The sequence below is a fragment of the Anabrus simplex genome, chromosome 2, assembly GCF_040414725.1.
Source record: "Anabrus simplex isolate iqAnaSimp1 chromosome 2, ASM4041472v1, whole genome shotgun sequence".
NCBI classification, from domain to species: Eukaryota; Metazoa; Arthropoda; class Insecta; order Orthoptera; family Tettigoniidae; genus Anabrus; species Anabrus simplex.
The window spans coordinates 1,196,799,093-1,196,826,748 of record NC_090266.1 but is presented as its reverse complement, the minus strand read 5'-3'; the positions used below and the strand labels follow the sequence as shown (position 1 = coordinate 1,196,826,748).

At 39.5% G+C, this 27,656-nt stretch overlaps 1 protein-coding gene across 1 annotated transcript in view; it reads right to left on the bottom strand.

Annotated features, from left to right (window-relative positions):
• The window catches only part of LOC136864788 (26S proteasome regulatory subunit 8), a 147,103-nt gene that overhangs the window by 47,804 nt on the left and 71,643 nt on the right, over positions 1-27,656 (bottom strand). The window contains exon 5 of the mRNA XM_067142178.2: positions 16,522-16,654. Within this exon, the coding sequence (XP_066998279.1) occupies positions 16,522-16,654 (133 nt within the window). The remainder of the gene's footprint in view (positions 1-16,521; positions 16,655-27,656) is intronic.

Genomic DNA, 27,656 nt, shown 5'->3' with positions numbered 1-27,656 from the left:
GAGGTGAATATGGTTTGGCACACAGTGCAGTGATTGATATAATGACAAAATATGCTTTACTCAATAAAGGATACCATCTATTCACTGATAATTTTTACACAAAGATTCCCCTTGCTGAGGAGTTACTATTACACCAGGACACACTTCTTTCAGGAACCCTTAGTGCAGAAGTTTATTCCAAAGGAGCTACTTAAAAATAAGCTGAAGGCTGGGGAAACAATTTATTTCAGGAAAGGCAGTATGTTGCTTGTAAAATACATAGAAAGGAAAAGTAGGAAACCTATAATATGCCTTTCTAGTGCAGAACTAGCTGTAAATAAGTCTGTCACCAGTAAGAAAGGCAGAGAATGCATAAAACCAGTCATGATAGGTAGTTACAACCTAGGCATGGGAGGTGTTGATTTGAAGGACAAAAATGTGTATCATGTTACCTGCAACAGTCTACTAGGCGATTTCGGAAGAAGATGATCTTTAATTTTCTTGACATGGCTGTTCACAATACCTACATTGTCTATAAATGTAACACTGAGAAACCAGTTTGTCGATATAACTTCATTGTCAGTTTGGTGGAGTCTCTGTCACATGAAGCACCAGCACCGACTCTTGGACCATCTGGAGATTCAAACCTCCATGTATTCAAGAAATTGCCTGGCCGAAGTGAAAGAACATGTTACGTGTGAGAAGCAGACAAGAAGCGAGGTCATTCAAGGTGGTGGTGCCCAGGACGTAATGTAGAAATCCATGGACAGTGCTGGCCACAGCTAGAACTTTACTTCAGGGCTGCAAGTACTGCAAATGAAGGAAGAGGAGGAAGAGGAAGTGGAAGAATGATTAGGCTGATGGTAGTGGTGATGAGTTTTGAACTGATTATTGTGCTTAGATCAGTCATGCGCAAGTAAAAATTAATTTTGAATTTTTTTGAGGGGACACTGTAAGGGACAGAAATTTTTAATTTTTTTTTTTTTTTTGCTATTTACTTTACGTCGCACCGACACACATAGGTCTTATGGTAACGATGGGATAGGGAAGGCCTAGGAATGGGAAGGAAGTGGCCGTGGCCTTAATTAAGGTACAGCCCCAGCATTTGCCTGGTGTGGAAATGGGAAACCACGGAAAACCATCTTCACGGCTGCCGACAGTGAGTTCGAACCCACTATCTCCCGATTACTGGATACTGGCCGCAATTAAGCGACTACAGCTATCAAACTCGGTTTTATAATATTAAATTGAGGGTAAATGCATACCACTTTGGAAATAGACTAGTTCATGTTGAATGTTTTGTTGTATTATATGTGCTTATTCTGTGAATAATACATGTGTCAGAGTGACATACAACAGGTAGGGCCCACTGCAAATGTGTGGTGCACACCCACCGGTTAGAGCTCTATCAACCACTGCACTTTTTACTGAATAACTACTAAAGTATTAACATTATTCAGTTAAAAGTTGCATGCATATCATCAGAATTAATTTCTGTACAAAATGTATATTTTAAAAAGTTTCAGAAAAATTGATTAGTCATTTATATTTGATGTGTAAGTAAAAAATAATTTTTATTTTTTTGATAAGACATTTAAAGGGGCTGAAAAGATTAAAAAATATTAAATTGAGGGTAAATGTAAACCACTTTTCAAATAGGCCAGTTCATGTTGAATGTTTTGGTGTATTATCTGTGAATAATACATGTCAGAGTGACGTACATCAGGTACTGCAGATGTGTGGTGCGCACCCACCGGTTAGAACTCAATCAACTACTGTACGTTTTACTGAATAATTCCTAAAGTATTAACACTATTCACTTAAACTTTGCATGCTTATCATCAGAATTTATATCTCTACAAAATGTATATTTTTAAAAGTTTCAGATAAACTGATATATGATGTGAAATTAAAAAAATAATTTTGATTTTTTGAAGGGGCACTTAAAGGGGCAGAAAATTAAAACAAATATTACATTGAGGGTAAATGCAAACCACTTTTCAAATAGTACAGTTCATGCTGAATGTTTTAGTGTATTATATTTGCATATTCTATGAATAATACATATGTCAGAGTGATACACACCAAGTACTGCAAATGTGTGGTGCACAGCCACCAGTTAGAGCTATTTCAACTACCGGTTTGAGGGTTAAAAAGGTTTTGCATTATTTGGAAGCTGAAGACAATAAGTTTCAGGTATTGGCAAAGGGTTACACTGTAAAATTAAGGAAATTAACTGATAGAGTAACCAACGATACATTGCTTGAGGGTCAAATCAGCCTTTTGACCAGAGGCAGCTATCTGGTTCACCGATCAGGGCCTTGCCCACGGCAAAGACTCTGATGGAGGCATTCTTGTACGACAACAAATACAATAATGTACAATAACACTATATACATACCTACTCAATTTGTACATTTTATTTTGTCTTTCTACATGTACATTTTTAATCAGTAAATGTGATGATAAACTATTGTTCCTATTTTATGAATATTTATTTAGTCACACCTGTGGTCTTATCAAATAATTAAGTATGCTTACCTGAATAAAATTTTGCAGTGCTTTCCGTATTGCCATGTATGTTTCTATTATCATCTCTTTGAATGCCTGAGGAGATACTTTCATTGAAATTTTCAAATCTTGACAAGATCTCCCAGTTGCCAGGAACCGAAGAGTCTCAATCAGCCGCGGATGCAATGATACTGCTTCTCTCAAGACTGTGTCCTATTTTAATGAGGGGAACATCTTTGCTTAATACAATTTGAAATGCATTTTCGTCTATCCTTAGGTAATTTTTATTACTGTTAATTATGATGCCTGTCGTTTAAAGGGGCCTAACATCTAGGTCATTGCCTCCTAATGGTTCAAAATGAGATGAAATGTAATGCCAATTTAGAAGTCCAAAATCATCCACTGACCAGAATTCAAAACGCGATGACGAAGAATGAATAGATCAATATGCATTTAAAACAATCAGTGGATCCAATCCGCAATGCCCCACATTCCCAGAATCTATTGTAAAACAATAGTATTACAAACGTAGGGACTGCTTCTAAAGCACAATCCTGAATTGATGATGTTTCCTGTCTGGAGGGGTCCAAAATCCAGGTCATCGGCCCCCCATACTGGTCCTTATCGCTAGTAAAATAGAACCATGGTATTTGTTATATTGTGGTACTAATCAAAAGTAGCACGGTATTTCACACATTATGGTACTACTCACAGGTAATGTAATGCGCACATGTAACGCAGACCCATCGCGTTCCTTACATTGCGGCACCACTTACAGGCAATGTACTAATTACAGGGACTCGTACTATCCCGTGGTGTTCCTCACAAAGTGGGTACTAATCATAGGCAATGCAGACCCACGGTGTCGCTCATATAGTGGTACTAATCACAGGCATCCCCCAGACCAGTGGTGTTTCTCACATAACGGTATTAATTACAGGCAATGTAAGCCCGTGGTGTTCTGCATGTAGTAGTATTAATAACGAGTACTGTAAACACCATCCTGATTCATACTCTGTTGCTACTAATCACAAACCTATTGTGTACCTAACATAGTGGTACTACTTGCAACTAAAGGCGACCCGTCGTGTTCCCCACGTGATGGTACTAATTATAAGTAGTCTCATGGTTCTAATTTGATCATCCCGTGGTCACCCTTTTAGTCACCACTTACGACAGGCAGGGGTACCGTGAGTGTATTCTTCATCTGCGTCCCCCACCCAAAGGGGGATTTATAACTTAACTTACCCTCCTTCTTGTAACTCATTCAGTAAGTGATAATCACTGGGCATAACGCTTCTTTGAAAATACCAATCTTTGCACCAACGTTCACAGCGGTTATTTTTTTTCCTCTCCTTTTTCCTTCTTCTTCCAGCAAAACTGTTGCAATTATGCAACAAACTGTGGGTCTTCTTATTCTGTCAGCCATTGAACTTCATTTATTTTAGAAGAACAAACTTATAGAAACAAAACTGTTGAAAGTGAAGTGAGAACTGAAGGAAAATCTGACTGAACTGAGGTGAAAACTGAAGGTATCCTATACACCTCAGTTCAGATAAATGTACAAATTTTTATAGTCATTTACGACAGATAAATGCGCAGATAACTGGAAGCTGTGTAGCCCACTAAAGTGTATGAGTTTGAGTCTTGTTAAAGGTATAATTGTTATCTTTCTTTAGAGAGATAAATAATGTAAATTTTAGAACTGAGCTATACGGCATTTACATCGTACTGTGCAATTCAATACATTTGCAGAAACATTACGATTAAACCTTTTTTTCTGCTAATGATTTAGCATCGCACTAATACATCAAAGGCTTTTGGTGATGGAAAGATGGGAAGGTAACAGCTGTGATGTTAAATAACGTACACTCCTAGCATTTGCCTGGTGTGAAAATGGGAAACCCTTTCAGGGCTATTGACGTTGGGATTTAAACCCACAATCTCCCAAATGCAAACTCACATGTACATAACCCTAATCCATGGCCAACTTGCACACTTAACATTATTTAATAATGCTATAACAGGGTAATTTTCTGACAATAATGTTCGTAGTTGTCGTAGCTGCTGTAGCAGCAGCAGCATTGTTAACTTATAACCAAAGCAGCGATTAAGGAAATATTGTGTAGATGCAGTTACTCTCAATGCAGGTCTTTAGAAAACAAATTACAGCTCCGAGATCAAGTTTATAAACTTCACTTTTAAACTCCATAGACGTCTGCAAATATACACTGACTTAGCAAATGTCATGGGATAGTCAACTAATAGCGTGTGGGGCCTCCTCTGGCCCTGCGAACTGCAGTGAGACGCCGTGGAAGTGAGTCGACAAGTCCCTGGTAGTCCTCTGGACGCAGCTGATACCAAATCGTTTGCAGAGCGGCCACCAATGCTGGTCTGTTCGTGGGTGCAGGATCCATGGCACGGAGCCTGCGTACCAGGACATCCCAGATATGCTCAATAGGGTTCATATCGGGGCTCCTGGGTGGCCATGGCAGTCGTTGGACCTCCGCTGCATGTTCCTGGAACCATTCCCGGGCGACGTGGGAGCGATGTGGCGGCGCGTTATCATCTTGAAACGCCGCAGAACTGTCTGGGCGATGGAAGGCTAAAAATGGGGGGAGATGGTCCCCGAGCAGCTCAACATACCGCGTACCATTCAAAGTCTCTTTCAGAACAACTAGGAGGCCCATTCCATACCAGGAAAATGCACCCCAGACCATAACAGAGACACTAGCGCCCTTGACCACACCTTCGAGGCCGGCGGGATCCATCACTTCACGTGGTCTGCGCCAGACACAGCGCCTCCCATCGGCATGGTGCAGTTGAAATCGTGATTCGTCTGATCATATCACGTTACGCCATTGTTCCAGTGTCCATCCCTGGTGACTGGCAACAAATGTGCGTCGTCGTGCCCGATGACGTTGGTTTAACAGTGGCACCCATGTGCGGCGCCGGCTCCCATACCCCATAGAACCCATGTTCCTATGGACTGTCCACTGGGAGACGTGTCTAGCACGGCCTGTGTCGAATTGAGCCTTGATTTGTTGCACGGCTGCCCGTCTGTCACTATTGACAATCCGTCTCAGATGTCGCCGGTCACGGTCATCGAGGGTGGCTGGATGGCCGGTCGTTCGTCTGTTGTGGATGGTGACACCTGCATTCAACAATTCACAATACACCCCGGACACGGGTGATCGTGTGAAACCGAATTCCCGCACCACTTCCGAAATCGCACTTCCCATCCGTCGGGCACCGACCACCACACCCCGTTCGAAAGGTGTCAGCTCACGACGACGTTCCATGTTACACCTGTCACATGCACAGCCACTGCTCAAAAGGTCTCCTATACAACTGCCGCTGGCACAGGGGACGTGTGGTGTGCAGACAACACACCTGCGCATCAGTGCTCCGCTATCCCATGACATTTGCTCAGTCAGTGTGGATTTTAATAATGTATTTATATTATTAATTTTTAACTCTTAACTCCATACTTTTACCACAGTGAATGTTTTACCATTATTTTAAGACCTAGGTAGAGGCAAAGACTCTTTAAGAAAACCATTAATTCCATTTCAGCCTGAGATTTTGAATGTCTGACGTGGTTCTATAACATGATGCATGGAAGAAATTGTAATATGGGCTGCGATTCACCTTGGTTTTCTGGCATCCGAGGTAGTTAGGTGTTTCCATGTTTTAGTAAGGACAGCACAGAGATGGGTGCAAAACTATTGAAGTTAGAGAATTTGTGGTCGAACAACTGGAAGTGTTAGGAGGAAAATTTCAACACCATAACAGGACGCCAGATTAGTGGCAGAGGTTGAAAGAAATTCCTTTCATACCACTGCTACTTTGAAGGCAGTTGTTAATTTTCCTTGCTACGACCAGACCGTAAGAAACTGTTTAAAGGCCACCAATTTTAGATCTCGATGTGCCAATCCTAGGAAAGTGGGAAATGAAATTTAGGATGGAAAAAAAAAAAGTAATCTTGATGAAAGCACCTTTTCTACTAAAAAATAATAATAATAAGGGCCCCACTTTATTATATCATCCTCCTAACACCCGCTTCAACCACAAATAACAACTGTTCTCAACCGCAGATACGCCATCATTTGTGGCCACAGTGGTTGTGTGTCTTTAACATGTTCGGGTGGATTTCTTGTAGTGGAGTAGGCACAATCCATTGCATTCATAGGAAAAATGAACTAGCAGCCATATCAACAATTGCTGGACTGCTACATGGTTCTTCATGCAGGATAATTATCCAGTTCACACATCTCAAATTATTCAAGACTAGATTACAAGGAGACAGGATATCAAATGGATAGACTGGCCTTGTCGCTCTCCGGACTTGAACCCAATTGAGAATTTTACACTATTTGTTTTATGTCCCGCCGGCACAGATAGATCTTACGGCAATGATAGGGTACGAAAGGTGTAGGAATAGGAAAGAAGAGGCCGTGGTCCCAGCATTTGCCTGGTGTGAAAATGGGAAACCACGGAAAACCATTTTCAAAGCTGCCGACAGTGGGGCTCGAACAAACTATCTCCCAGATGCAAGCTCACAGCTGCATGACCCTAACTGCATGGCCAACTTGCCCGGTCCACGAGATACTACTCAAATGTGGTTCCCTAAATTACATTTGTTCTTTAGTGAGATGTTGATTTATAAGTGATTGATTTAACGTTGACCCATGGTTTAGTTGTAAGGTTTTAAAGTTTTATTCTTGCTTAGTTGTTTACTTTTTATACATTTTACATGTGAATTTTTGTGAACATATCAAAACTTAGAAAGTGTAGTGTGACTTGCAGTATTTAATATTATTTATCAAGGAAACTTGGAATTAGTAATATGATATATGGTCTGCCGAAGTCGTGCCAGCCGCCGTGGTTATATGCAGGGCTAAAGTAAACATCAGTAAAGAAATTAATAGATTTTAAAAAATAATTTTAAAGGTAGATTTTTAAGGTAGAATTGTGTATCTATGCAAGGCTTGATAATGATCTGAATAATATAATATGAAGATCCAACATGCCATAGGTACAACATCGTAATTGGTGTAAAACCTTCAATTATTATGTTTAATATATTTTAATTACAGTTTATAGAAGGCTAAATTATCTTTTATTAAATGTTAAATATGATTAATATACGATTTCCCTTTAATATGTAGTATAAAATTGTATAACCTCAAATACGTATTGTGTATTGTTTAACCTCAAAATCTATAGAGTCTAAAGCGGTAGAAAATTCCATAATGTTTGTATGTTAGACTTTTTGGTATATATGAAGGGTTCCGGAAACTTACTGTAAGGTTTTATTATCTTGATACATGTAGAGACATTACGAATGTTGTAGATATTTCCATGTACATTTTTAAATAGGAAAGGAATGTTCGAGTACCCATTCGACTAGCTGGTTGATCAATGTTGCGAGTGTGTTCCCTTAGAGTGTTCTAAGAACTCTTCCAGAAGTTGATCATTCTAGATGGTTGATCGAATGGTATAAATATCGAGCTGTCAGTCAGTGAAGTCAATTCTTAGTTCTTGGGACTCAGGCAAGTGATGGACTGGGAGTGACTGTTGTGCTCCGAGGTGGAGTCTGAGAACTGGGCTCGAGTGAGGCGGTGAATTCAAGAGAGAGTATGTTATAGTGCACGCGTCAGTGTTGTTGATATCTGTACTTGTCAGAGTCGACTTCAGGGTACTCTGATATTGAGTGTTGTATATAGTATAATTTGCTAGTGTGTATAATTGTGTGTTGTGACGTAGTGAATAAAGTAATTTATACAAGGAAGTGAACGTGTTCTCGTGTGATATTTATTTACGTCAAATAAAACTGCAACGTAGAACGATAAACACTACCTGTCTCCAGATAGTAGTGAAGGAACTAAAAGGAACTTAGGTTCTTGAGAGTGGTCAATTTTCTTTGCCAGATCCACAGAGTATTCACTTGTCATATTTTTAAAATCCAAAGTTAACAGATAAAAATTGCTGACAGTACAGACAGCTGCAAACCTTTCCTCAGCTTAGTTTTCACAACATTCTTCACAGTGAATATTTGTTTAAGGTCTCTATTCAAATAAGGAAGTATTGGTGTAAACAGAACAATATCTACAGGTTCTGTCAGGAGTTTTCTGCAGTAGAATCTTCATAATTTAGGCCTTCAAACCAGAATTGTTCCAAATATAACTTCTTTTGGGTTTTTGCATTACGAAAAATGCAAACTACAGGGAATCTTAACATTTTGCAAAGACTGCACCACTTACTCACCAAGAGGTAAAATAAATTTGTTTTGATAACTTCCAGAATTCACCAAATGATAATTTTGTTAAATGCAACATTGTATTGAGTACCTTTTTGATTGATGTCTTCATACGTAACAATTAATTTTCAGATTTCTGATATTGCAAAATTGTACTTTGGTGAAAGTGGGACTTAAATATAACAGTGTAATATACAGTGGCCTCAAAGTAGAAAGGTGTCTGGCTCCCACATGCGCAAAAAATTGTACTTTGATGAAAGTGGGACTTAAATATAACAGTGTAATATACAGTGGCCTCAAAGTAGGAAAGTGTCTGGCTCGCACATGCACAGGCATATTCTTTCTTTCCACTATGACCTATTCAAACACTGAAATATGTACAAGCTCCTTCTAAGTAAATGAATGAGTCAGCGACTAACTGGACACAGTGAGGAAGGGGGGAATGTTGAAATTTAGTTACACTGGGAGCACTTAACAAAATTTAAAGTACAGGTTTGACACATTTTAACAGATCACTGACATTTTTTATTTTCCTTTTACATTATTCCCTGCAAAAATTGACTGCTTTCTTAGATCATTACCTATGTTTTCCTATCTTTGAGTTAACATGATGTCAAATTTCAATCTTATTTGATAACCCGTTAGAGGTGCATGGGTACTTTTTACCCATGGCAAAACAAAATATTAATCATTATTTTTTGAGTGGATATTTTGTCTTTTACCCCAATGGACTCTCCCAAAGAGTTGTTATTGCTTGATATTTCACAAGCATCCATGATATTCAAGCTGGTGACATGTTTGTGTGTTGATGCCTGTCGTGGATAATTTCTTCTCAGCACACATGCTCGTTGATTAACGTTCACAGTGGTCATACTAACTTAGCTGTGGAGTGGCTTTACTGCAAAGCTATAGTGTAGTATGGTGTAATGTCGTTGGACTGCTCAAACCAATCGCATGTGTTTATGTTTCTGAGAGCTATTCAAGCTCCCATGACATGTAGCAGTCACCTATCCATGTGGATTTTAGGCCTATGTTGCTTAACAAATTGACTACCAAATTTTGTTTGGAATAATCTACTGTATTTTCTGGGCATTGCGATCAACACTGCATCTGGGAAATGAAAACATTTTTTAAATAAAATGCCATTCAAGTAAGTACTACATTTATGTCCATCCCCAAATGGGGATCATGGCAGATACCAGTTACTTTAACTACTTTAACACTGCATTACTTTTTCTGCAAGTAGCAAAGCAGTGAACATGCGAACATTGCATGCACAACATTGTTTCCCTGCATTCTTTTTGCAAACTGCACACTTCCTTTTCTTTCCCATCTCCATACACTCGATATAATATGTCCGGTCCCAGAGGTTCTGAATTCTGCTGGAACACGTCACGTAGATGGCTTCATGCATAGGGGATCTCCAGCCATCTTCGGGTCAGAAACGCAAGATGGTTCAGTAAGATATGCTCTTGCCTCAATCCTTCTGAACTGAAGCAATGGAATAGGTCTATTTGCAATGTGGGCATTGACTAAAGTCACATCCAGTACATTGGTCAATAATGGAAAGTATCCTTAATGGAGAGTATCCTATCTTCCGTCTAATACTGATGCGGTATTTCTGCACATTCCAGTCCAGTTTATCAACACCCCCGCATGTGCTTGTTGTATTGTCCCGTCAAACTTTTCTGTGGGACTTTTACATCTTTCTGCTGGGCCTTGCTCCATCCCTAGATGAAGTTTACTGGCTGTACTATCTCATGGTTTGATAGAATATTCTCGCAACTGTTATCTTCCCACAGCCGTGCGCGTAGAGGCGCGCGGCTGTGAGCTTGCATCCGGGAGATAGTAGGTTTGAATCCCGCTGTCGGCAGCCCTGAATATGGTTTTCCGTGGTTTCCCATTTTCACACCAGGCAAATGCTGGGGTTGTACCTTAATTAAGGCCACGGCCGCTTCCTTCCAACTCCTAGGCCTTTCCTATCCCATCGTCGCCATAAGACCTATCTGTGTCAGTGCGACGTAAAGCCCCTAAAAAAAAAAAAAAAAAAAAAAAAAAAATATCCTTCCCACAGCAATGCCAAGACTGCTGTCAAACCTTACAACATAGCTTCCTCGTTTCATTAACTTCATGTGCTTCCCACTTTCAATGGGACAGCTGTTCATTCTGATTATTCGTATGGTTCTTGTTTTGTTTTTCCTTACAATTTTGCTTTACGTCACACCAACACAGATAGGTTTTATGACGACGGGATAGCAAATGGCCAGGAGTAGAAAGGAAGTGACTGTGGCCTTAAGGTACAGCCCAAGCATTTGCCTGGTATGAAAATGGAAAACTACGGAAAAAAATCTTCAGAGCTGCCAAGAGTGGTGCTTCAACACATTATCTCCCGAATGGAACCTGACAGCTACATGGACAAAACTGCACAGCCACTAGCTCGGTGCAGTCCCTGCTGCCCTCACTCCTGTTTCTGTGAGCGATTTCCTCTGATGGAAACTCGTAAAAAGGGTTATCAAAATAGAACTTGTAGGTTGTGGATTTTGTAACATGCAAATTATGTTCGGTACCACTGAAGACCCACAGTCCTGTTCTTGCTTAATATGCACTCCAAACTTCCTGGTACATCACTTGGGAGCGTATCTTCAATATAGTTTCATCAATATCCATAGAGTACACAATCTTGCCTACGGGATCTGGTGGTAGCTCGACGATATCAATGGTATCATTTGCAGAACCATCACAATCTCCACCAAACTCTGGAATAATATTGTTATTGTTTTTATATCCCATTAACTACTTTTGGACAGTTTTAAGAGACACGAAGGTGCCAGAATGTAGTCCTGCAGAGAATTATTTTACGTTCCAGTAATCTACCGACACAAGGATGCGTATTTGAGCACCTTCAAATACCACCGGACTAAGCCAGGATCGAATCTGCCAAGTTGGAGTCAGAAGGCTAGCGAATCAACTGTCTGAGCCACTTAGCGCGACGCCTATAATCAGGAACCACGAAATTAAGGTCACTGACAATTTCTCTAAGACAAACTGTTTTATAGCACCTCATTCGGAGAGGAAGGAGAATGCAAACGAGTTGTTTTCAGATGGTATATGCCATGAGCCCCAAATTGGGGTCTAGGTTTAAGAAGCCCATACAGCTAAATGAAAACAGACATGAGGATAAATGGCGTTTAAATATCTTCTACGGACATTAGAAAACAAACAATTTATGGGAGTTGGAAATAATATAGATTATAATACGACTTACTATTATTTGAAAAATGTCAGGTGTTCAAACATTAGAAACCTCCTCTCATCACACAAATCAGATGCTGCAGCTCACCAACATAATAAGAATGAATAAATACAAGTTAAAAGGAGTAAATAGTGCCGGCCTTAGAGTCGCCAAACTCATTGTGTCACGTGGTGGAGCAACGGGTGTAAAATAATACACTGACTGACAGAGCAAATGCAACACCAAGAAGGAGTGGTCAGAACTTTATGCCAATTGCAGGGTAGACTGACGTCACTGAGGTATGCTCATGATGTGAAATGCGCCGCTGTGCTGCGCACGTAGCGAACGATAAATGGGACACGGCGTTGGCGAATGGCCCACTTCGAACCGTGATTTCTCAGCCGACAGTCATTGTAGAACGTGTTGTCGTGTGCCACAGGACACGTGTATAGCTAAGAATGCCAGGCCGCCGTCAACGGAGGCATTTCCAGCAGACAGACGACTTTACGAGGGGTATGGTGATCGGGCTGAGAAGGGCAGGTTGGTCGCTTCGTCAAATCGCAGCCGATACCCATAGGGATGTGTCCACGGTGCAGCGCCTGTGGCGAAGATGGTTGGCGCAGGGACATGTGGCACGTGCGAGGGGTCCAGGCGCAGCCCGAGTGACGTCAGCACGCGAGGATCGGCGCATCCGCCGCCAAGCGGTGGCAGCCCCGCACGCCACGTCAACCGCCATTCTTCAGCATGTGCAAGACACCCTGGCTGTTCCAATATCGACCAGAACAATTTCCCGTCGATTGGTTGAAGGAGGCCTGCACTCCCGGCTTCCGCTCAGAAGACTACCATTGACTCCACAGCATAGACGTGCACGCCTGGCATGGTGCCGGGCTAGAGCGACTTGGATGAGGGAATGGCGGAACGTCGTGTTCTCCGATGAGTCACGCTTCTGTTCTGTCAGTGATAGTCATCGCAGACGAGTGTGGCGTCGGCGTGGAGAAAGGTCAAATCCGGCAGTAACTGTGGAGCGCCCTACCGCTAGACAACGCGGCATCATGGTTTGGGGCACTATTGCGTATGATTCCACGTCACCTCTAGTGCGTATTCAAGGCACGTTAAATGCCCACCGCTACGTGCAGCATGTGCTGCGGCCGGTGGCACTCCCGTACCTTCAGGGGCTGCCCAATGCTCTGTTTCAGCAGGATAATGCCCGCCCACACACTGCTCGCATCTCCCAACAGGCTCTACGAGGTGTACAGATGCTTCCGTGGCCAGCGTACTGTCCGGATCTCTCACCAATCGAACACGTGTGGGATCTCATTGGACGCCGTTTGCAAACTCCGCCCCAGCCTCGTACGGACGACCAACTGTGGCAAATGGTTTGCAGAGAATGGAGAACCATCCCTCAGGACACCATCCGCACTCTTATTGACTCTGTACCTCGACGTGTTTCTGCGTGCATCGCCGCTCGCGGTGGTCCTACATCCTACTGAGTCGATGCCGTGCGCATTGTGTAACCTGCATATCGGTTTGAAATAAACATCAATTATTCGTCCGTGCCGTCTCTGTTTTTTCCCCAACTTTCATCCCTTTCGAACCACTCCTTCTTGGTGTTGCATTTGCTCTGTCAGTCAGTGTAATAATAATAATAATAATAATAATAATAATGTTCCTAGCGTTATGTCCCACTAACTACTGTTACGGTTTTCGGACACGCCAAGGTGCCAGAATATAGTCCCGCAGTAGTTCTTTTTGTGCCAGTAATCTACAGACACAAGGCTGACGTATTTCAGCACCTTCAAATACCACCGCACTGAGCCAGGATCGAACCTGCCAAGTTGGTGTCAGAAGGCCAGCGCCTCAACCTTTTGAACCACTCATCCTGGAATGGATGTAAAAAAAAAAAAAAATAATAATAATAAAAACAAGTGGTTTAGACATTAGTCAGAGAGAGAGAGAGAGGGGGGGGGGGGGGGAGAGGCCTCAGAACTTAAAGTTATGAATTTCATTGGTTCCGTACTGAAGTGGGATTACAGTAAAATTAAATTCTTTCAAGGTCCACCTATTCAATACAATGACGTTTTATTGTGAATTAATCACATGTCAAATGGTACTAGTTTCGGCATCTATGTGCCATCATCAGCCTTAAGTACAAATTAAACAATATATATATTCCTAACCGGTCTAGAAAGCCAAGAATAACGGCCGAGAGGATTCGTCGTGCTGACCACACGACACCTCGTAATCTGCAGGCCTTCGGGCTGAGCAGCGGTCGCTTGGTAGGCCAAGGCCCTTCAAGAGCTGTAGTGCCATGGGTTTTTGTATATATTCCTAAAACATCTAAAACACATTTTAACACATTATAAAATACAATTACTGCAGTGATACATGAGATAAGTTAAAATTATGATACAATTGATTGCTGATATAAAATTCTTAAAATTCCGGCTGTTCGTTACATAGTTCAGTCTGTGTACATCCGAGATAAGTGAATTTGTGCTGTTGTATGCTATCTATGTGAGTGACATTTATTCCTTTGATATTAGGTGGTTCCAGAGAAGTTTACTTTGATCACGTAAGATCGTGATATAAATAAAGATGAATTCCCACTTCAATTTAAACCTGAAGGAGAAAATAGCCAAGTATCTACTCCAAATCTGGAATATATAGACTAATATGTAATGAATTCAGCAGCTCTTACATAGGTCAAACAGGACGCAACTTTATGATTAGATATTCAGAACAGTCAACGCGATGAGACAATAAGTTCTCCGCCATGGGTATACATATGCACGACACTAATCACAAATTTACCGACATTGAACAAGATATGGAAGTTCTTCAAACAGCAAACAAGGGACCCATAATGAATATTATTGAAAGTTGTTACATCAACTGCGATCAATACTTCAATCCCAATTATAATTTAAATGAAATTTACGAGAAACCCAATATCCTTTTCGATCTTTTAATCGATTGGCTTAAAAATACCAAACTATCAAAAAACAGTTCGATTTTCCAAGTAATCCGGAATACACACTCCCGTCAATTATCCCCACTACCCCATCCTTCCGCCCCGCCTTAGTTCCATTCCCCTGCAGGTACTCCGCCTCCTTCCTTCCCCTCGCCTCTTTTACCGCTGCCCACACACTTCATCCGGCTCCGTCTGTGTAACAACACGTTTAACATGCTGCTCAAGGTGAGTCAATCATCATTCAATGATCCTAATGTTTCTAGTAACTTCCATACATTGCTTCCAACGTCTAACTTGGCTATTTTCTCCTTCAGGTTTAAATTGAAGTGGGAATTCATTTTTATTTATATCACGATCTTACGTGATCAAAGTAAACTTCTCTGGAACCACCTAATATCAAAGGAATAAATGTCACTCACATAGCATACAACAGCACAAATTCACTTATCCCGGATGTACACAGACTGAACTATGTAACGAACAACCGGAATTTTAAGAATTTTATATCACAGCAATCAATTGTATCATAATTTTAACTTATCTCATGTATCACTGCAGTAATTGTATTTTATAATGTGTTAAAATGTGTTTTAGATGTTTTAGGAATATATATATTGTTTAATTTGTACTTAAGGCTGATGATGGCACATAGATGCCGAAACTAGTACCATTTGACCATTTGACATGTGATTAAATCACAATAAAACGTTACGATATGCCTCAGAAACCAGTAAACAGGAAGTTAAAGCTTTGTTTGGACTTTTATACTATGCTGGTATGCTGAGATCAGCTCATATATTACAATGTCGTGTGTGCATCCTAAAGGATTAAGTAGGTCAAGTTATAGGTCTCTTACTGCCAGTAAGGTGTGTCAATCATCATTCAATGATCCTAATGTTTCTAGTAACTTCCATACATTGCTTCCAACGTCTAACTTGGCTATTTTCTCCTTCAGGTTTAAATTGAAGTGGGAATTGATGAATTCCAAGTATTATGATATCTGACTTATTTGACTTTGTATTTATTTTGTCCATCACAATTCAATAGTTGCCTGAGATGCAGAGGTCTATTTTATTTCTAGATGACAGTATGCAACTCTACTTAAGGCAGTAGGGCGCCACTTTTGCCGTAACACTTCCCCTCAGTGGACACCTTCCTATGTTGAGACCATTGCAACATTGTATGCTGTTGTTATCAAAATGATTAGGCCTCACTTCTTCAAGGATCTGGATTATTGCACTACAGATCCTTGTTTTAGTGGAATGATGGATATTTTGCAACATAAAATAAACACCCGAAAAAGACGAAGCAGTCAACTAGATCAATGAACTCTAGATAGATTTTAGGAGATTTTGCAATATCAGTAGTAGTAGTAGTAGTAGTAGTAGTAGTAGTAGTAGTAGTAGTAGTAGTAGTAGTAGCAGCAGTAGCAGCAGCAGCAGCCCTCAGTTTAATAAACCATCCTACAGCAATACATTACCTTACACACATAAGGTGCTTTGTTCATAAGTATTTATGTCCAAGGTCAAAAAGTAGATTGCACTTCAGTTCAAATGTATATCTCACCTTGCCATTACAAAAAGCTCACGGACCATACGGGAACCTTCACCTATAAACTTCTGAACAAGTTCTGAGCCAGATACTCGTATGAATGTGCATTCTGTGTGATGAGCAACAGCACGAGCCAACAAGGTTTTACCTGTAAAAAGGAATATTTTTAAATATTGTTATAAAAAAATAAAGTAGGGAATTATTTAAAAAAGAACATGAGAACTGAAATTTCTTATAGAGCCAGCCAATTCTTTTTAGTTTCAACTTAGTTACCCTATAATTGAGGTTTTTCAGTATGTCAAAACTATTTCAGCATGAATAAACTTAGAAAATACTCGAAAAAGGTATCTCATTAAAAAGAAATAATATGTTTCATTCTTGAAACATCATAATAGTCTATCAAATCTCACTTTTAATTTTTATTATTTAAAAAAACTTTTTTTTAATTTTTAATATTAATTTTATCAATTCAATAACAATGATAATGTTATTGGCTTCACGTCCCACTAACTACTTTTATGGTTTTTGGAGATGCCGAGGTACTGGAATTTAGTCCCACAAGAGTTCTTTTAAGTGCCAGTAAATCTACTGACACGAGGCTGACATATTTGAGCAGACTGAGCAGACTGAGCCAGGATCAAACCTGCCAAGTTGGGGTCAGAAGGCCAGCGCCTCAACCGCCTGAGCCACTTTATCAACTGATGAATATTATGAACAAGTGTAAATTATATGTTAAATTCTGTGTAGACCTTCCTAGTAATTGTTGAAATGTTTGAACTTATTTTAATGATATACACTACTTTCCAGTGCTTCACTCACTCTTCTCACTAGTCAAGCTAGGACTTCAATGTGTCGTCCAGGGTGTCACACCACTAATTTCATGGTGCGGTGACATCACTGGCTTTCACGGAACTGTACTTGCCTATAATTTTAAATTGTATTGGAAATGATTTAGTAGATGTTTAATGAGTATTAGTGAATTAATTAACTATATAATTTAATGGATTTTGAATTGTGGTGCTTCACTGATATGTGATTAAATTTAGTAGAGTGAATAGTAGGGAATATTTCCAGTGTGTGTGTGTGTGTGTGTGAGTGTGTGTGTGTTATTCAGGTTATTCTGGTTGGCTTTTGCTGTGATGTACATTTCCACTGCCTCCTTTTCATTTTCTATTAGTTCTGTTAAAAAATGGCGTATGGCTTTTAGTGCAGGGAGTGTCCGAGGACATGTTCGGCTCGCCAGGTACAAGTCTTTGGATATGACGCCTGTAGGCGACCTGAGTGTCGTGATGAGGATGAAATGATGATGAAGACAACACGTACAACCAGCCACCATGCCAGCAGAATTAACCAATGATGGGTGACTTTCCCGACTTTGCTGGGAATCGAACCCGGGACTCCTGTGACCAAAGGCCAGCACGCTAACCATTTAGCCATGGAACCGGACATTAGTTCTGATGAATAATATTTAAAGATCTGTGCCGACATCTGTGGAGCGGTGGGCGTTGTCATATATATGTTCAACTGCACTGTTGTGTTCTTTGTACCTGGTGTGGAAATTACATTTTGTTTGGCTGATATATGTGGCACTTCAATTTGGTTCTTGGCATCTGAGTTCATATATTCCTGATTTGGCAAAAGGGTCTTTTATATTAACCTCGCATTTACTAATTTGTTTTTGCAATGCGTTATTTGTTCTGAATGCAATTTTAGAACCTTGCTTTTTGAATACATTAGCAATTTTGTACCTGTTTTGTTTATGAATTTGAGAACTATTTATTTATTGTTTCTGCGTAGGAGTTTCTTCAGGCTTTTTCATTATTTTCTTAATAAATGGTCTACTGCGTTGGGTGAATGTAGATGTTTGTTTAGGCTTTTTCAATATTTTCTTAATAAACTGTCAACTACGTAGGGTGAATGGTTATTTTCTTCTGTGATTTGTTTTATTACTTGTATATCATGGTTAAAATCAGCTTTGTTTATCGATATATTTATTGCTCTGTGTATAATTGCATTCGTCTTTCTAATTTGTGTGTGGTAAAATAATTGGAATTGTTGTCTACTGTGTGTGACATTTGAGTCAACGAACACACACCTAAAACATTCCCCACTATTCACTCTACTAAATTAAATCACATATGAGTAAAGCATAATAATTCAAACTCCATTAAATGATATACATTATTAATTCCCTGATGTTCATTGACCCTCTTAATGCTAGGCAAAAATGTAAAGGTGAGTTCTTTAAGTGTCAAGCAGTATAAACGGAAAATGTAGGCTTTCAGGAAAGATAAATAAATTTTAGTTCTCCTGTTTTTGAAGATATAAAAGCGAAATTTAATCAGGGAGTGCAAAACAGTAATCTAAATTCAGGGAAATTTTCAGATCAATATGAAATTCATTCCTCACTTAATGAGTGAATGAAATGAAAATCCACAACCTGTTTCCAGTCATTCGACTGGGTAAGGAATGGAATGAATGAAGCCTCCATCCAGCAGCGAGGATAGAAATTGTGCTGGTTGCCGAAGCCTGCCGCACTCCTCTAGAGCAATGATTAATGACTTACAGATGAAATGTAATTGGAGAGTGATGCTGGAATGAAAGATGAGAGGGAAATCTGGAGTACCTGGAGAAAAACCTGCCCCACCTCCGCTTAAACCGATACAAATCTCACAAGGAGTAACCAGGATATTATGAACCACGGACCCAGCTGTGAGAGGCCTGCGCTTTGCCACCTGAGCAATGGAGGCTCTAATGAATGAATTAATTTATTTATTTATTTTATTGAGAAAAATAAAAATTAGAAAACTGTATTATTCCTATTACTGCACACATACAAATGGAGTACAAGTGAACACTGCAAGGCACACATACATATTATAAGATTTTAAAAAGAAACATTTCTGTTTGTCTGAAAAATATATGAAAAAAATACTGAAAAAATACACCGATAATGGCAAGCACACAAGTAAAAACAATTAAATGATGAGTGAAAATAAACCAACTGAAGGGCACACTGTAGTTTTAGATTTTACATTTGTAGTTTATCACACAACCTGAGTGTAGTCCTTTGTCACACATCACACAGAGTTCTTGAGCATATCTTGCGGGTCGCTGTAGAACATATCTTACATAGGCGTAATTTTCTCCCAGGAAGTGTTTTAACACCATACTGACTTGCAGTATTCGTACCAGCTGGAGGAACGGCAGGGCTGTAATATTTTTCCTTCTTATCAAGCCATGCCCTGGCAAGAGAAATGATTATATCATTGTTGAACTTGAATAGTATCATTGTTCTGGATTCAGGCAGCATATTCTCCTTGTACAGAACGTCAGCATTCAACATTATTCTGGAGATTATGTTGAAAACAACTTTCTTCCAATACAGTAGGTCCTCCTTTCATCCAGGTAGCAATAAACCATCGTATCAGATTTAACTATGCCATCCATGAAGGTATTTTAGTCTAATATCACTTGAGGTTTTGATACGGATGATTTATTACCTTTGGGATTGATCTGTGACACAGTTGCAGTTGAAGCTGTGGATAAAAGGAGTACCTGATTCTTTTGTTGTTGTTGTTGTTGTTGTGTTTTTTCCAAAAACCACTACGTTACATAAACCATTCCCTAAAAAAACTGGAGGAGTGCAATGCTAAGAATATTCTGTTATGTCGTATGGTACCTGTACTGTATGTTCCTAGAGAGTACACGTGCTGTGCCAGAAGGATTGATGTAAAGATGCTGTCACAGTAAATATTGTAAATGCCGCTTTATTTGTTCCTTATCTGCCTGTGCTCCTTTATATCCATAAAATTCCAAGCAATAATTTACAACAGAGTAACACAACTTAATGCCCCATGTATGGCGATACTCATAAGACAGATATTTTTGCATTCTTGTAGAGCACTTTGTTCCAACTAAGCTCTCAACAATGCTCAGCTGTTGATGTGGAGTGTAATTAATAGTGCCAGAAGGTACCATCTGCATGGTCAACTAGAGGTTGGAACTCGGCACAAGGATCATATAAAGAGTTGTCAGGGGGTGGATGTTTAGAATGGTCTGAAAGTTAGAAGAATCTGAGTAACAGCTGGAGTCAATTGCAAGGAACATCATGAAAATCCACAGAGTTGCACGAGGGATGTTCTTTGAACAATAACTGTAAATTGTTGCTTTACAAATGATGCCAATGTTCAAAATGCAGACTATGCAGGAACTAATTTCATCACCTATTGTTGGTTTCCATGAATTTGGCCTGAAATCAGAGAAGTGACCAGCTGTTTGAAGATGTTGTGCATGATTCATTTCTGTGAAAATCAGATTTAGCAGTGTTGTAGCAAAAAACAAATCAAAATAATTCACTGGACTCAAATCATACCTGGCATTCCAAGAAATGTTGTGGAGGCTGTGGAGGACTGTCCTGGTCAATATTCCTTTCATTCCAGTCATTATTGGTATCAACGTCATCACTATCGTTCACCTGCTTACATACAATCACTTTCTGTGCAGGAAACTGATTCGTAACACACAAGACCGGAATCACTGTCAAGAATTATTCTTCAATTTCATCCTCTCTTAAACCACACTTCGTACACTTCAATACCATGCTTTACAAGTTGCAAGCAAACTAGTCAAGGAAATTTTAACATAACTTGAGTTTACTGATAATCAGGAAACAAGAGAATCCTGCCAGAACATGGTAGCTTTAACACTCATTAATGGTCTCCTATTTTTTTTTTTTTTGACAAGGTTGCTTTACATCGCATCGACACAAATCGGTCTTATGGAAATGATGGGATAGGAAAGGATGCTTTACATTGCATCGACACAAATCGGTCTTATGGCAATGATGGGATAGGAAAGGAGTAGGAGTGGGAAGGAAGCGGCCGTGGCCTTAATTAAGGTACAGCCCCAGCATATGCTTGGTGTGAAAATGGGAAACCACAGAAAACCATCTTCAGGGCTGCTGAAAGCGAGGTTCGAACCCACTATCTGCCAAATGCAAGCTCACAGCTGTGCACCCCTATCCGCACAGCCAACCTCGCTTGGTCATTAATGGTTATGCCAAGGCCAGATGCCGTTTTCAGTCAAGAAGTTTCTCAAAGAATAAAGAAACAAAGCATTGCTCAGAATGACACTGACAAGTTTCGTTCAGTTTTTGTGGATTGTTCACAGAGACTCTGGCAGTAAAAAAATAAAAATAAACACATACATACATACATTATTATAGACTGTTATGCCTTTCAGCATTCAGTCTGCAAGCCTCTGTGAATTTACTAAATGTTGCCACAATCCTCGATTTGCAACTAGTGTTGTGGCCTCATTTAGTTCTATACCTCTTATTTTTAAATCGTTAGAAACTGAGTCTAACCATCGCCATCTTGGTCTACCTCTACATCTCTTACCCTCCATTATTCTCCTAGGTCTTTCTTCCATGAGCCCCATTAATATTGATAGCTCCCCATTGAATTCCATTTCGTTCGCCAAGCTGTTTCTGAGGAGTCCCTCGCCTGTCAAATGGGAGTGGGACTCTGTTAATCCCATAGGTCCGAGGCTTGCTTACAATGCTACCCTACTTGCACATAGCCCAAGCGAGGATCTCTCATCTAACGGGTTATGGACCACCGGTGAATTGTATAGTCCTAGCAGCCTGATCACAAGAAGGGCCATGACTCAGAATATGTCCGAGATGCCCACTCTCATTCTGTAGCAACTGATATCCTGACTCTCAGGACCACTTACTAGGCCACTCAGCCGTTGCCCATGGTTCACGAACTAGGGCATGACTACAGTAACCCACACCATGAACCACTAAAAAACAGGTGTTAAACATCCCCTAATCTTTTCCAACACAATTCAAAATAATGAAAATAATAACAGACCGCAAGTACAGTTCTGCGAAATCAAATAATATCATCGGAGCATGACATAATGGAAAGTTACATGTAAACAAGCCAGCTGGGATGACACCATGAAAATGCATTGAAGTCCTAGGTGGACTAGTGAGAAGACAGGAAGCACAGGAGAGTATAGTATCAAAATAAGTTCAAATATTTCAACAATTTTAACAATTATTAGGAAGGTGAAAACAGAATTTAACATACGTGATTTTTACACTTGTTCATAATATTAATTAATTCATAAAATATATAAAAATACCAAAACTACATAATTTTTTAAATAGATCAAATAAAAATAATCAAAAATAAAAGTGCAATTTGATAGAACCGATGATCTGATCTGATGAGTTATCTGTTTCTTTTTGCAAGTTGCTATTATGTCGCACCAACACAGCTGTCAGTAACCTGTGCAACTTAAAATTACTCATTACTGACAGATTAAGCTCTTTCATAATTGCCCATCGGCCAGTATTCACTTTGAAATTTTATTCAAGTCGAACAGTTGAGATAGTGACAGAACATGAGCAGATAATATGTAAGTGTAAGGAATGCATTGTGACATGTTACACATTATATCATATTACTAAAAGCAAAAGTTGTCAGTGGGACATAAAGCAAATAACATTATTACTATTATCATTTTGTCATGTTACTTGGTGACTGGTAAGAATATCACAGTTATTACAGTAAAACATCGTTAACACGAAATCCAAGGGACAGGAAAATCAAGAGTTTGCGTTTACATTTCTTTTTAACGAGTACCAAAATTTTGGAGTTAAAATATCAACCACTTTACCATACAGTATTACAGAGTACTGGTGCACATTACAGTATATGCATGACACCACATACTATCTGCATCTCACGAGAAGTCGCGGCAGGTTGTTGGTACGGCACGAGTAACAGATACTACACTAAGCTACAAACATTAGTGGTGATAAACAGTGCGAGCTCTCTGAAAGATTTGCGTGTTCATTATTAAACTGTTCATTATGTAGTACTTACAGTAAATGTGTAACTAAAATGCAACTACATTACCAATTTGTAACTTGACAGCAGCACCTTAGTTCACAAGTATCACAGCGGACGGAACCGATGTTTCTTTTCAGGCCTTGAGACTTGAGATTGGCGCAGACGCAACAGCCATACTTACCCTCCGCACCCCTTACCCCGCACGCATGCGACTTCTCATCAGACGGCCACAGTACATGACTGTTCAGGTACTACAATGAATAAACTTTTAATGATGATGATGGTGATGATGCTTGTTGTTTTAATAATAATAATGTTATTTGCTTTACGTTCCACTAACTACTTTTTAAGGTCTTCGGAGACGCCGAGGTGCCGGAATTTAGTCCCGCAGGAGTTCTTTTACGTGCCAGTAAATCTACCGACACGGGGCTGTCGTATTTGAGCACCTTCAAATACCACCGGACTGAGCCAGGATCGAACCTGCCAAGTTGGGGTTAGAAGGCCAGCACCTTAACCGTCTGAGCCACTCAGCCTGGCACTTGCTTGTTGTTTTAAGGGGCCTAACATCGAAGGTCATCGGCCCCTAAACTTTTAATGTCCACCTATTGAATACAATAGTAATGTTGTTTATAGATGTAATTACAACATTCTAATTATATTCAGTACTAGTTTCGACGCATTTTTGCGTCATCTTCAGGTGTACAAAGAAATCGGAAAATAGGCTAATTATATAAAACTCATGATAGATATTGAATTGTGCACGATATAAAAACCCTATGGAATCTACATTAATACGGACAAAAAATAAAATTTCTTACGTTAACTGTTCAGGTACTCTCAAGTCATTTTCAGAAGAAAAATTCAAGAATGTGCCACTGTCACTCACGAGAACGAATGTAACTTGTCACTTCATGACCAAGTGTATTCATACAATCTGTGAACTCAGTGGCGATTACAGACGTTGCAGTACAACATTTTAAATTATTTTTTGGCTATTGGTTTATCGTCGGACTAACACATCATAGGTTTTCAGAGACACTAGAATAGGAAAGGGATAGGATTGGGAAGGTAGTGGCCATGCCCTTGATTAACATACAGCCCCAGCATTAGCTGGGTATGAAAATGAGAAATCATGGAAAGCCATTTTCAGGGCTGCCAACAGTGGGATTCAAACCCATCATCTCCCAAATGCAAGCCCTCAACTACACGCCCCTAACCACGCGGCCAACTCACTTGGTGTCTGGGCGCAATTACATATTCTCCTGATTCTATTGCTACTTCAAACAACAACTGTTCTTCAATAGTGTTCTTTCCAGACTTATAACGTGCATATTATTAAAATGAGCTTGTAGGCTAAGAAATATAAGCCAGTTGTTGACTTTGTGACGTTCACAATTCTCAATCTAATGCACCAAGAAACGTCAATGTTAACCCACTTAAAATCCAAATAAACAATGGTTTGACAAAGGTTTACTTTCAACTACACACATTTCTTGCTTTCATAGCAGAGAAACAACTTAAAAACAATGAACAGAAGCAGTGGTTTGCGTTGAGCAAGATGTAAGAATGCAGGGTGCTAAGAAAGAATTTGTAGTTCTTGGTAACCAAAATTTGTGTTAACTAAGGAGACCTTCCATAAGAAATAATACATTCCCTGTCGGAACCAAAATGTTGTTCACATTAACATAGGGTGACCAGACGTCCTTCTTTAACGGGATTGTCCCTTCTTTCAGTACTTGGTACTACTGTCCCGACAAATCATTCACGGGATGCAAAATGTCCCCCTTTTTTTCCACATTCGTCCCATTATATCCTGTTTCCTTGAGATATTTTTATGTATGCCCAGTTTTTCAAATATGCTTACATTACTCATTTTATTTGTTTTTCTGTAGTTTCAAGATTCATATATTGTCCGAGAGATGGCGTCATGGGAGTGACACTTCATAGAAAGTATCACCAACCAACCAAAAGTATAATTCTTTTTCCTAGGGTAATTTCAAAATTAATTCTCATTCCTCGGGTTAATTTCATAGGCTGTGGTTGGCATTTAACATGCCGAAGCGCGTGGAACAACAAATTTTTAACATAACACTATCATCGCTGTGTGCAGGGGAAAAATTGTTTTATGGCAAGTAACGGTGCTAGATTTTAAAAAAATTCACATTTGATGTCTTACAATATTTACAGGCACACATCTTTTAGTACTTTTTTGTTCTCGATCGTGACGGGTTGTTCCATAATTCTCAATCGTGACGAGTTGTTCCATATTTTTTTTAATCTGTAGTTGAGAATGCCATAACGAGTGTAACTTCACAGATGAATTAAAGGAAGAATTTTCTTTTTTTGAAGAAGATAACGAAAAAATATTGTGTACTCAATGCAAAGGTGCGTTTTCTATCGAGCATGGCGGTCGATCGGACATATCCCAACATGTGCAAAAGAGGAAGCTTAAAGTGCCAGAGACTGCCACTAGTTCAGGCTATAAATCAACCTCCTTCATGAAAATGCAAGGGAATGAGGATGTTAATAATAATGTTATTGGCTTTACGTCCCACATACTACTTGTATGGTTTTCGGAGACACCGAGGTGCCAGAATTTAGTCCCGCAGGAGTTTTTACGTGCCAGTAAATATACCAACATGAGGCTGACGTATTTGAGTACCTTCAAATGCCACCGGACTGAGCCAGGATCAAACCTGCCAAGTTGGGGCCAGACGGCCAGCACCTCAACCGTCTGAGCCACTCAGCCCGGCAGAATGAAGATGAAGAAGGGTAACATCTTGCTGTTTTAGGAGGTTTCTTTACATCTCACACGGTTAAACATAACCACTCCTTCCAAAAGATGGACTGCACATCAACTCTTGTGCATAGTTTATTTGAAAGGATGTTTACATGTGGGAGAACCAAGTGTGAGGCCATTGTAGTTAATGTCTTGGCTTTTTTTGTGCTACGCAAAATCACCAGTGACTTGCAAAATGCCAGATATGTTAATGTCTTGGCTTTTTTTGCACTACGCAAAATCACCAGTGACTTGCAAAATGCCAGATATGTATCAGTTAAAGTTGACACTTCAAACCACAACCACCTTAAATTAGTTCCAGAACTTGTAAGGTATTTCATACCAAATAAAGGTGTCCAAATCAAATTTCTCAAGTTTCAAGCACTTTCTGGGGAAACAGCAGAGATGCTAACAAACCACATTCTTCACATCTTGGAAAAATACAAGCCAACTTACAAAGTTATTACTTTCTGTGGTAATAACTGCAACACCAACTTTGGTAGGGTTGGAAGAAAAGGACTCATCACAATGTGTTTTTCAAGTTAAGACGGGGGATAAATGAGAACATTTTTGAAATAGGTTGTGCTATCCACATTGTGCAAATATTTTACCCATTGATATTTCATGCCTTGAAAATAAGTTTGTGTGCAGGATGAAGCAGAATTATCGAACATCCATAATGATCTTATTAAAACAATTAGATGATGATGATTTGAACAATGATCATGAATTTACAGAGTCTGCAAGCAGTTTTTATGGCACTTTCCTTCAATACATGGAGAACTGGACACTGCCCTTTAATAAACTCAGAGAACTTCAGTGGGTTCGACTGAATAGTCCTCCATCATGGAACGTGGTTTAGCAGTGTTTGGAGTGGATTGCAGAAATCGACAGTCATTCACAAAAAGTAAATGACGAAGATGAACTATTTGATGAAGTAGGACATGTACAAAACATTTTTGAAGCAAAAAATGAAACCTCAAAGATAAATGGTACAGCAACTGAAGACAAGCGAGTTGAGATTTTTAGTGTTATGGACATGGAAAACACTGAATAAAAATGTATTGCATGGCTTATGATCTTCACTTTGATGACTCCAGAAACAAATGCAACCTTAGAAAGTGTGTTTTAATCATCAATTGTATATGGTCAGGTGAAAAGAACAGGCTCCATGTTGAAACTGTTAAGGCTATGATATTGACCAAGACACATTTTCGTGATGTATCTTGCACAAGTTTCTACCGTTTTTCTTTTTTTACAATACCCAAACCTTTTGAATGGAATTTGCAACTCTTTAAAGTACCTAAAAACAGACATACCCAGATACTGGATATGAATCGTTTTTCTTAGGCAAGGATTCAATGCAGAAGTGATTTTTTTAAAAATTTATTTGTTAAGTTGTATAATTTTTAGAATGTTTGAGAATGACTATAGTGATGTGATTTAAGAATTGCAATATACCAAATCATGTTTTAGTGAATAAAATATTTGTTTGAAATTAA